The sequence below is a fragment of the Panthera uncia genome (genome assembly GCF_023721935.1).
Source record: "Panthera uncia isolate 11264 chromosome A1 unlocalized genomic scaffold, Puncia_PCG_1.0 HiC_scaffold_17, whole genome shotgun sequence".
In the NCBI taxonomy this organism is placed as follows: domain Eukaryota; kingdom Metazoa; phylum Chordata; class Mammalia; order Carnivora; family Felidae; genus Panthera; species Panthera uncia.
In genome coordinates, this window is record NW_026057577.1 from 107642146 (window position 1) to 107654793 (window position 12648).

The 12648-nt window shown below is 41.5% G+C and overlaps 1 protein-coding gene across 4 annotated transcripts in view; it reads right to left on the bottom strand.

The window, feature by feature from the left end:
* GRIA1 (glutamate ionotropic receptor AMPA type subunit 1) overlaps nt 1-12648 on the bottom strand; it is a 302961-nt gene that overhangs the window by 33255 nt on the left and 257058 nt on the right. For all 4 annotated transcript variants that reach the window (XM_049647949.1, XM_049647948.1, XM_049647945.1 and 1 more), the window contains 2 exons: nt 9232-9430; nt 3744-3991 (listed from right to left, as the gene is read on the bottom strand). In XM_049647949.1, coding sequence (XP_049503906.1) covers nt 3744-3991; nt 9232-9430 — 447 coding nt within the window. The remainder of the gene's footprint in view (nt 1-3743; nt 3992-9231; nt 9431-12648) is intronic.

Sequence of the window (12648 nt, forward strand, 5' to 3'; positions counted from 1 at the left end):
AGCATGTGGCCATTATTTGGGCCACATGACTTAAAAATCAACCATCAGCGATCTATATTTGGAATATGTTCCTTTTCATTTATTTTTCCCTTGCTCTTGCTTTCCCAAAATCCATAAATAGCTTGTTATGTCTTACAGAGATGTAAACAACAGAATTAGGGTCTTCTTTATTAAAGTTGAATTATTTTCAACATTTATCCCAAAAGAATCTATAGGCATGCAAAATCCACAAAAGCAGTGTTACTACTCAAAAAAGTGGTATTTGGTGCATTAAAATGACCATCTACTCTTGCCTTTTGTCTTCACAGTGATGAGTGGATACTCTGGGTTCCAAATGTCTGCTTTTTAATTTTTTTTTTTTTTTTGAGTTGTGTGTTATTGCTTGATATGTGAGAATAGGTACTGGGAACCTGGCAGTAAAGTCTCCTGCCTTTAATCATGCTGTCAGTCGTAAAGTCCAGTGCAGCATTAGAATTAGGTCACAGGCATGGGCTGTGCAATCAGACTACCTGAACTTGAAATCTGGCTACTTCCTTATTAGCTGTTTGTATCAAGCTAGTCAAGTAACTTAAATCTGTTCCTCTGTTTTTCATCTGTAAAATGGGGATAATGGTACTTTATAGGTATGAAGTTTATATGAGATGATGGACATACCATAGCATCTGGCATAGAGTAGGCATTCACTCAGTGGTAGATTTTATTATAGTGCAAAGTCATTTGAGTGCCAGATGACCTGAGTTCATGTAACTCAAATATCTAATATTTTATGAGTTTGTCATCTTGTTCCAGGCATCTGTATGTAGGATGGATGGCAGAAGTACTCTATTGATTAGACAAATAATGTCACCTCTCAGTGCCTTGTTTTCTTAAATTCATATCCATGTATTTAGATCAAATAATATCCTTTACTCATAAAGCCTTAAGTAAACTGTAATATTGCAGCATCATTGATGTTCTCAGACATATAAGAGCTCATTCTCTACTCTGGGCCTTTCTAGGATAATGTTGTATAAGTTTCTGAGATAAAAGTCTCTTCCTTGACCAAACACTATCTTTTGGATCCCCTTTGGACTTTGTCTAAACTTGTACAGAGAATCTTTTAAGTTGTTTGAGGCAAAGATGCATGATTGATAAATACCAGGCCATTTGGTTTCCCTTCATATGGTATATTCAGTTATATTTGCCCTCCTAAAGATACCTTTGTTTCTTAATTTTCAGACAGTTAACTTAAAATTCTTCAATATATTTTCATTACTCTTTAAATAAGGACAAAAATACTTTACAAAATGCTTCCCTACTTCATTCTCCAATCTCAACTTAACCTTTTCTCCTTTTTATTACCTGTTCCAGGAGCACTTGGCTTCTTTTAGTTCATTGACTGTACCATGATTTTTTACCTTAGAATTTTTGCACATGCTGTTTCCTTTGGCTGGAGTATTCATCTCTTCCCCTCCTCTTACTTTACCTTGTTAACTCCTATTAACCTGTCATATCTCAGCTTGAGAAAAAAGCATGCTTGGAAAAGCCCTCTTGGCCACATTCCATCCATCCTGCACACCAGATTAGACCTTGTTATCTCTGAGTGTGTTTGAGATCTTCTTTGTCTCTATAAGTTCAGTTTCAAGTGGATCAGCTGCTGATTTTCATCTGCTTGGGACACATAACTTTGGAATCAGGGTATTAATGTTTTCATAAATACTGGAAAGTTCCCTTTAAATACTGCCTCTACTCCATCCTCTCTTGTCTCTGGGACTCACAGAAGATACACCTGGGATTTTGTTTTCTCTTTCAGGTCTCCTAACTTCTTTGTCAGGGTTTCTGTCTTTTTGTCTCTCTTTGTGATATTCTGAGGAATTATCTCCATTTTTCTCCCAGTGTAATAATTTTCTCTTCCACTTTGACTAATTTGTTGTTTACCCCTTCCATTGAGATAGTATTACGTCCCTGAATTCTAATTGGTATTTTTCCAAATATGCCTGGTCCCTTGTGACAGTGTCTTTTTCTTTTAAAAATATTTTCATTACTTAAATGCTTTTAGATGTACTTCTCATTCTTGTTCATGTGGATTGTCACATAATTTACAACTCTGCCCTGCTTATGGCAGCTCCTGAAGAGTCGGCTTATGCATTTCACTCTGGTTTTGATGACCTTTTTCTGTTTTGGCCTTGGGATTTCCTAATTTTCATAAAAATGGCTATTTGTTATAACTTTATCCTGCATATTTAGGTTTTATAGTAGGAGTATTATTCTGCTGTATGGCTGGAAGTAGGTGTCCTCCAGGTCTTTTATCAACTACCACCTGTCATAGTTGTCACGAACCATCAAACAACAATCACCTGTTGAATAAGTGTCTTCCCTGCAATATCAACTACCACCTGTCATAGTTGTCATGAACCATCAAACAATAATCACCTGTTGAATGACTGTCTTCCCTGCAAGCATGTAATTCCATAGGCGTAGAGACTGTCCGGCTTGTTCAAAATTGTAGCTCCAGGTCCAAGCCTAGAGCCTAGAACATTGCAGTGCTCAATATTATTGAAATGAATGAAAGATGTGGAGGCAGAGGTAGCCCTGGATGTCAATGTGGGTTAAGAACTTCCCTTCATCCTTTTGCAACCTTTTTAAACACTTCTCATCTTTCTTTGAGCACTACCCTTCCCTAAAATTATTTAATCCCTCTGTAAATTGACATGATATCAGTGAATAATAGGTTATTTCACAGTGTGCTGCTTTTAATTATCTTCTATATAGATTTGAACTCACAATCACCTTGGACCTAGGAAGGGCTGGGATGAATATCCTCTTTTTACAGATGAGGAAGCTAAAGGTTGGAGAGATGACAAGACTTACCTTTGGTAAGACAGTAGTAAATCCCAGTATTAAATCTATGTCTTTTGATCCTGAGTCTATAGGACTGTACCTTAGCTGTTTGGAATGAGTACCAGAACTTCTTTATGTGAGAGTAAAGTCTACTTTGCTTCTTTACTGAACTACTTATTTGTTTGTTTGTTTGTTTGTTTGTTTGTCTTAATATTTTTTGAGAGAGCACAGTGGGGGAGGGGTTAGGGGAGGGGGACAGAGGATCCAAAGCGGGTTCTAACTCTGACAGCAGTGAGCCCGATGCAGGGCTCGAACTCACAAACCATGAGATCATGACCTGAGCCAAAGTTGGATGCTCAACTGACTGAGGCACCCAGGTGTCCCTGAACCACCTTTTTTCTTGCTAAAGAAATCAGTATTGGGGAAAGAACGGGTACTGCCATTCATGATACAGCCAGAGCCGTTAGGACTCAAACTACTTGACTTTCCATTTGGACAACGTGTTTACGTTTCTTTTAGACAAACATTATAAACCACCTTCTGTCAAAGAATCCAGGTTGCTGGAGAACTCTGTTCGTAACCTACTTGGATATGAGAGTATCTGGTAAAGGATGGTGTGTTATAGATCACACAACACAAACACAAGTTTCACTGATGTTTAACACATTTGGAGGGGTAAGGTGAGGCATGGGGAAGAACACATGGGCAGCGACAGTCATAGCAAGCTGAGGCCCCCAGGTCAATTCCAACCTCAGGGCTGAAGATCTCGGGTGACTGGAATCTTCCAGGCTCACTGGTGTCCAAGAAGAGCCCCCGTGACAGCTTGCATTGTGGCACTGGAGCCCTGAGGCAGACACAGCAGCTTCATTCCTGAGGTAGGGAGGGGAGAGGGAGTACCAAGGAAGCAAATCTTGGCTACTTACCTCAGGGCGGACCCCTTGGGTGTCGCAATGCCATAGCCTTTGGAATCCAAGTTACCTCCCACCTTCATGGTGTCACAGGGTTTCCGCTGCTCAATGTATTCATTCATGGTAGACTCCAGAAGGTAGGCATATTTGCCTTTGGATTTCCTCACTCGGATCATTCCTTCCTCCGTGGTTCGCACAAAAACTGATGGTTCTGCTGACTTCATGTATGTCCACATTTTCTCAAACACGGCAATTTTAGACCTCTGGCAGGGGACAGGAACAAAGCTGGAGTTAAGTGCTGGCTGCGCTTGGAATTGAGGTGGCACACACACTAATGAAGAGCTGAGTGTAGCTTGATCACACATTCATGAGTGAGATTAGCTCAGGAAGAAACAAATTATGAGTGATTGCAAAATAAGAGGCTCTAATTAGTACCAGTAGGTTCCAAAGTACAAATATCTTGCAAATAGAGAATGAACAGAATAGCTCAGAATCTTTTAATTACTGCTGAATTATATTCTCCTTCTATATGGGAAGGGTTAAGAAATGCAACCCTAATCTAGCTTCTGAAGACATTATAGAACCTATCTATTACTCAAGAAGGCCATATTTATACTGCCCAGAAGAAAAGGAGAGCTTAATATCAGTGAAATATGATTTCATTATTGGTTCCCCCAATAAGAAAAACATTGAGGAATTCTGGATCATGAGTCATATTATAAAACTGACCTTGGAATGTAAATTGTCTGATAAAGCTAATAACTTGAGACCTAATACTGTCACCTGTTTATATTTCAAAAGCCTCTCAATCTTGCCAAACTGTTTTCCTCTCCTTGTACTGAACTCACTTTGAAACTTCCCTTCTTTGGGACTTTGCCTAGGCTATTTACTTCTCTTGATACCCTGGTTCTCTCCAGCCACATCCTACTAGTCATTTCACAGGCCAGAACAAATCCTTTGTATTCTGAGGCCACCTTAGTTTCAAAGACAATCATTCACAAGCTCTAGTGGGCACCGGAATCCTGTGTAGAAATTGTAAATATGGAGATGCCCTGCTCTAAACCTATAGATTCTGATATGGCAGTTCTGGGGTGGAACCTAGAAAAGATCTTTTCTTCCAGGAGTTCCCCCAGATGATTCTGATTTGTAGGCCTCTGGGGCTAAAAAGAGTATTGTGAGGGCTGATGTTCCTCTAGGACACACTCATTGGACCTTCAGGCTAGACTGCCAAGATTGCAAGGCATCCTTGCGTGTGTACAGGTCTTAAGTATATGGATGCCATCTGAGGGAGGGGGACATCTTCCCTTCTGTGAGTCCTTCACAGAGTGCACCCTTACACATAGTAGGCCCTTAGTCAAGGCCCACAACCCAGGACCACAAATCATCCCTCTCATCTAACATGGTCTTTCTAAAGAGTGTCCTTACTCCAAAGGGTAGATGCATTTTGGGGGTACTGGAGTCTGGCTTTGAAAATGGACACATGTTATACATATATAAGGGGCTAATGTTTTTAAAGAGTGCTAGAGTCATGAAATTCATGTAGACTAGTGGTTAAAACACAGATTACAGATTTATTTAGTATAAAATTATACACACAAAATGTCAATTTTCTTTGCACACAAATATCAGTTTTATTTCTTTGATATCAACATCAAGTGTTGGCAAAATATTGATAAACAGTTAAGTTGTTGTTTGAGCCAAATGATCTATAGAGATATTTGGGCCTAGAAAAAGTCTGGTCTCAATGGAAAATTAAGGGAAATAGTTACTGAGAATTTCAGAGAAGTATTTGGTAGAGTGAATCTATAATTAGATCAACTAGGTGATACGCTTTAAAGTATGGTTGACCCTCTGGAAAGGCCACTGGACTGGGAGTGAAGAGCTTGGGTTCTAGTCTTTCCTCATCTGCTCCACGAGGATTTGGGGCATGGGGACCTTTGAATCCCTTGTGGTCTTAAAATACCTGATTCTTTACATGAAAATACATCATTCAAGCAACAATGTATGAGGAAGAAGAAGAAGAAAAAAAGGAGAAAAGGGAGGGAGAATTTCAAAGTTAGAGGAGGATACACCTAGAACCAATCAGAACATCTACAGTGTACATCTCTTCTCGCTCAGGAAACAGAGAAATGTATAAATTCAGCTGTGACCAGATTTACAGATGATCTTCCAGGCAGAAACCCAACAAAATACTCAGCAGGGCAATGGCAAGATGCAATTTGACCTGACAAGATGGCCACGGCAGGGAACTGGGCTGTTGACAGGTAGAGCTGAAGAGCCCTCTGGGCAACAGTATGCAGAAAATTAATATGTCCTCTCGGTCTCACCCCTGTGCCCCAAATGCCAGGGCTGTGCTCATAGCTGCTCAGATTAGGCTATCAGGAAAATCTCATCTCTAGGGATGTGAAGGCAGCATGAATGGCAGGGAAGATTGGAAACATACTTGGGGTATTTGTTCTTGGATCTCTCCTATCATCTGCAGCTCTCACAGCCCTTCATACATCTTAATTAAACTGTCGATGGAGGATTCAGTGACTCTGGGTTGGAGCTGCCAAGAAGCTCTGGGCTGCCGTGGGGATTAGAAGCCATATTTTTTTAGAGACTGGGGTAGAAGAATACTTGTGTCACCATGCTCTTCTCCTGCCTTATGAGGGTGGTAGGTGATCTTGTTTCCCCATCCACCAAAGTCCTGGTGGGAAAATTCTCAAGGTCAAATTTACAGAGATGGAAGGGCTCATGGGGCATATCTTGTTAGTGCTGTCTTTCTACCGGTAAAGAAACTGGGGCCCACAGTGTGGCAGTGAACTGTCCAATGTCATGTACCTTCTTAGTGGCAGAGCCAGGAATAAAACCCTGGTTTCCTGATAGCACCTAGTGCCTTTTCACTGCAACCAGCTGCCTCCCTTATTTTAGGCTTTATATCTTACTAGCTGTGGGACTTTGGACAAATAACAACATTTCTGAGCCTTAGTCTTCCTCTCCTGACAATGTTGATGATGGTACTGACTGCATAGTGTCGCCATGGATAGTACATGACAACAGATGTAAAATGCATAACCCAGTGCCTGACACATAGGAGGTATTCTATAAGTGGTGCAATTACTACTACTAATTATGCCCTTTATTTAGGTTTTGCTTTAGGATAAGAATGTCCAATACATGGCTGGCTTGAGACCACTTTCCCTTCCTATATATGTGAGGGATATTGACATCAGTCAAGGAATTCTTTCACACTGTGCCCAGATGTGACCTCAGAATCCCCTCTCAACATCGAACTCCAGGCCACCACTGTTGATCAGAGTTAGCATATGAACTACAACCTATTGTCACAAATGTAGTAGACCTAGTGAGTGCCCAGAGCTTGTAGAATACACACTGTTTTGTTTCTAGATGCCTCACAGTGTCCTGTGGATGAGAAATAGAAATATGTCAATTGACATAGTGATTAACAGAGAACTTTCAAGTCCTAAGTCCTAGCTATGCCTCTGAGTAGTTAGAGCATGACCCTTTTCTTTTCTGGGCCTCAGTTTCCCCAACTACAAAAGGAAAAGGTTAGACTAGATTTGATCATGAGCTCATCTAATAACCTGAATAATCTTTTTAAAAAATCAGCTAATGACACCACCTCATTAGGACAGTGTGGTTCAGCATCAAGAATACTTTGGCTGGAATGAAGAAACAGAATTTGTGTTCATCCTCAACACTTGCATTATGATTCCCTGAATTTCAATTTCTTATTCACAAAATGGACATATAACTCCTGTTCTACCATAGGTCATAGGTGGGACATAAATGAGACCATGGACGGAAGGTGTTTTGGGGATAGTGACATGCTCAGATATTGGGGATGAGAACATGAGAATGTAATGAGTAAGTGAATTGGCTGTTCCCCAACTTCATAAGCAAAGCCAGGGATATAGGAATGGCTACCTAGACAAATATGAGACATCCCCTTCACACTTTGGTTGCAGGCTAAAAATTCTAGAGAATTATGAGATTACAGGAGGTTTTTCTACTAGCTGGTTGGTTAAGCTTAAGGAAGTCATGTCTCTCTCTAAAACGATAGACTCTGACCACATGACCTCTAAGTCACCTTCTTGCTCCATTATATTGAAGTAGATGACATTAGCCTTGGAGACTGGGTCAGTGATGGTTAAGACCTCGGTCCCCTTCCTGCTTGTCATGCAGAACATAGAACCCACAACCAAGAAACTGAGCACACTCTGTGGGTTCACTCGGAGTCTGGGGTTTTCTCCATAAAGTTGCAGTGAGAACCTGGTAAGACTGTATGGGATCCCTGTCCCTTGCCTGAAGCAAGGCAGATACTGGCTGTCTATTCTCCTTCTGCTACTTATTACCTGGGTGACCTCAGGCAATTACTTTGACTTCTCTGAACTTCACGTATAAAATGGGGAAAACAAATTTCTAACTGTAATGACAAGATTAAATGAGGGTGTGCTGGCACAAGACCTGATTCATAGCAAATGCTAGGTAAGTTGTAGCAATTATTTATCATTTTTCCTTCCTCAATACATGGTAGCTCCATGTACTATTTCTTCAACTTCCAGGAGGAACATGTCTAAAGTCCAGGGAACTACAGGCTTTTCTGCTTTGGGGCATTTGTTCAAGTTGTCCCCTTTGTCTGGAATATAATTAGCCAACCCAGACTTGACCTAGTTTCATGATGCCTAGAAATATTTTCTAATGTTTGTGGCTGTAAATCCCTACCCCTTATGCAAGATGGCTCCCAAATGCCTGTACCCCAAAGCCCTGTACCCACAGAGCCTTGTGTCTTAGATGCCTCATCTCTTCTAATATCATAATGACTTGTTGAGGTAGATATTATTCTCCTGACTCTATAGATGAGAAAATGGTGTGAAAGAGGCTAAGGGCCAGAGAACAAGTAAAGGACAGAGCCAGGGTCTGGCCCTAGGTTTGGATGACCCTAGGCTTGTGTTTCTAAGCTCTCTGCTCCTCTGCCTTCACTCGCTGCCTCTGGCCACAAGACCTCTCCATCACCTCCACTTTCACTTCACATTTTGTCTCTCCTGGCACTGTTAAATAGACCACCTGTTCCAGTAATCATTCCCCATATACCATCTCCTTATTCATCAAGTCTTCAAGGAGAGGACATAAAAGGGCATCAGGTTTGGACCTTGTCCCCAGGCCGATACTAATCAATTACTAATTAGACTGCAAGTATGTGTGGGAACAGGGAAGGAACTGAATGTCATATCCTTTGCAGCCCTCAGACAAGTTGGCACAGACTGGCATACATAAGGGGTCTGATTCAGTGCAAGAGCTTTGAAGTTATTACAAATATAGAATTGTAGATTTCTCAAGAATTTGTAAGAAGCTGAGAAATGTTCTGAGTTTCCCTGACTTGTACTATGCTAAGCAGTTGCTCTGGTTGACTATAATCACATGCTCCTTAATGAGGATATTTTAATGACAGTAGTGGTTCCCTTTTGTGAAGGTGCTCTAGGACAAGGGATATTCCTACCCTGAAGAACTCCTTAGTGGACCCTGCTTCCAGTGTGCCGTAAGCGATTTCCGTCTGTTTCGCTAGGTCCTCAGCACTCTCGATGGGAGACACCATCCTCTCCACGGTCAAGAAGGCAGCCAGGTTGGCTGTGTATGAGGAGATGATGATCAAGGTGAAGAACCACCAGACACCACCAACGATGCGGCCAGACAGGGACCTGCAGGCCAAAGGGAAGAGGTGTCAGAAGCATTGACATCAACTGCATAAGGCCATAGGGAAGGGCCAAGGGCCAGCCTAAGCCCCGTCAGCAGAGCTGTCAAGCCCTATTGCACCCTTCTCCTCTGTCAGCTAGATGTGATAATTCAAATGTCAGAGAGATTCATGTTGGCATTTTATTCCTTATTACAAGATAAGGACTTGTGTGGTTGCTGTCCTTCATGGGTGATAAAATCCCACAGGCATATATTCACACCACCTTTGCACATACATATACATCAAGACATGTGCCAACAAAGACAGATATGTCAACACTTGACCACAAAATCACAAATATGTACAAACATTATCTATCTATCTATCTATCTATCTATCATCTATCATCTATCTGTCTTACAAACATCATTTTAAATGCAGTTACATATACACCAAATGTTTGTGCACACACATATGAATTGCAAATGCATTTACACACATGATGCACACGTTTGACCATGTTCAGAAATGTTTCCAGATTGCCTTCTCATTACTCTTCTTTTGGCCTTCAAAGGCTACCAAAGTAATGGACCAGAAGGAAAGGAAGGGAGAATGTATTGGAGGCAGAATGTGAACAGCTGTACTTCAGCCACTTTGGGGAAATGTCACTGTTGAGGGCAAGTACAGTTCTCCCCCCTACCACAGGGAAAGAGTTTGGCTGAAATAAAAGACAAAGCATATTTTGTACTGGATCCAAACAGCAACTATGACAATCACAAATGAGGTGAGAAATTGTTCCTTGATGTTCTTAGAGTCCTAGACGCCTCTCTTATGCCCAACAATGAGGAGAGACTTGACTAGTCAAGAATTCTATGATCTTTCAGATTTGGCTAGGAGGTTTCCAGTTCTAGAATATTTTTCCAAAGATATTACAAACTGATGTTGATGTCATATGATGTGGTATGGTGGACATACAGGGCATCAAATCATACTGAATCATACAGTGATAAAGTTGCTTGCATTCTATTTTTCTTTCCATCCAGCTTGATTTGTTAAGTAAGTGTCATCCTGGCACTACTATAATTGTACATCCTTTCTAACATGTGCCTTGACAGCCTTAAGCTCAGAGCTTTCAGTAGGTGACAGTGCTTAACTAAAACTTAATACTTAACCACCAAAGAAATCACCAATACAACCTATAAGTTTTACAGATAAATTCGAGTCTCAAATCACACTGACTCAGGAGCAGAACCCAGGCCTGCTAGCTTGCTTGATTGTCCCACAATGCTCTGAAAACCCTACCGGACCTTCTCTGTGTTATTCCCATGTTCCTGTGTGTCCCACTTTGTTTGCATGTCTTACAGGCTCCTTTTGATTCTAGGCAGACAGTGCTCACTTCAAAAAATTCAGCAAATATTTGTTGTTGCTTGCTATATGGAAAATAATGTTCTTAGATGCTTCCTATTAAAAGAGGAAATAAGAGGAAATTTGTTCAAAGGAATGAGATCAGGAGAGTGGAGCAAAGCTATGCCCTGTGAAGAATGGCTGCAGGAGGAGGGAACCAGAAAAAAAGACTTGGAGAGAGGTGTTCCCTGAAGGATTGATAGGAGGCTGCTGCCATGAGACCCAATTTAGGAGCATTTGGTACAAGTGTTTTAGCAATACAAGGAGTGGGTATTTGATAGGTAGGGTGGTGCAACAATGAGTTGGCTATTCTGAGGGTGAGAGTGGGTTTCCCCATTTCTGAAGATGTTCACTTGGTGGGCCATTCACAAAGAAGCTGTGTTGGTGCCTACTCTTAGTCCCCAGGGTATGACGTGCTGGAGACATGTCTACACAGAGGGTCATATATTACACAGGGCCAGCTTTCTCTCTTACTCCTCCCATCTCTCCCTTTCTGTGATTTGAAATGATAACTAGGTAGACCAGGATGCATGGCTTCCATTGGGCAGTCAAGCAAAATGAGATACAAAGAGGCAAACTTATTCTCTCCATGCCCTAGGGGTAGTACACATATGTACTCAAAATCACAGGATCTTCTTTTCACCTTAGGAGGTGGCAAATATCAGTGTCCTGGGGCTGTGTGAAGATGCTACTCTTTTCCCAACTCTGGGTGACCACAGTAGCATCTAAACTAGACTTCCCTCCATGCAGCCCCTCCTTCCACTCCTCTGCTGAATCAGTTTGAGTGGTCTTTTTAAAAACGTGAATTGTATTATGTTGCTTCTTTGCTTAAAATCCATGAAAGCCTTTCTCTTACACTTGGAATAAAATTCAAACTCCTTGGTGACCATCAAGGTCCCATGTGGTCTGGCCCCTGGCCTGCTCACCAGTGTGTCCACAACATGCTTTCTGTACTCTGGTCACACTGGGCTTTGTTTGGTTCTTTCTATTCAAAAGTCTCATACCCTTATCACATGCCACTCTTGCCCCCACTCCCACCCCCATCATTGTTTCAACCCTATTCATCCTTCAGACCTCAACCCACCTAGCACTTTTTCAGCATTCAGGCTTAAGAATCTCAGAGCCTCATGTAGCTCACATTGTCATTGAAATTGGATCTCTGTGTGTTTGTTGACTATCATTCCCCTAGATCATAAGCTCCATGAGAGTAAAGAATCTTATAGCACCTAGCACAGAGTGGGCCTCAATAACAAGTGAATGCATGAATATCACCTCTCTCATAACGTGCCAACTCTATTCACATTGGATTCTAGAGACCAGGAATATTTTTCAGGGCCAGGAGAATTCAAACTTGCTTATAGCCCAGGATGTCTGGAGTAACAGCCTCAAACCAAGTGTTCAGGATGGCTATTTCCTTTTCCAACATTACTGAACTGAGAGACCCAGCTAAAGTATCCCAAGTTGGGGATCATCTAGTGAAACTCAAAACCCTCCCAAGAAAGTTCCAAGTCAATGGATCCTTCTTCCCTGTTCTTCTTTAATTAATATTTATCTGCTAGGCATTGAGAGCAGCTTACCCTGCACACTATTTCCCACATCCCCACCTATTTAATAAAGATACCAAAGAAGGAGTCTGTTGTTTAACAGCCAGTAAGTGTCATCTGTAGCATAACTGGAAGGTTGGGGGAAGAGGCTCCTCAAAATGTGACATAATTCCAATGCTTCATTTGCATCTGATCCATGTGATAGGAACCTGAGTGTAAAACACCATCCTTCTTCAGTTCAGACCTGGTACAGGCTAAGCTGGGCCTCTTGTCTAAGAACTCTGCATTTTCCCAG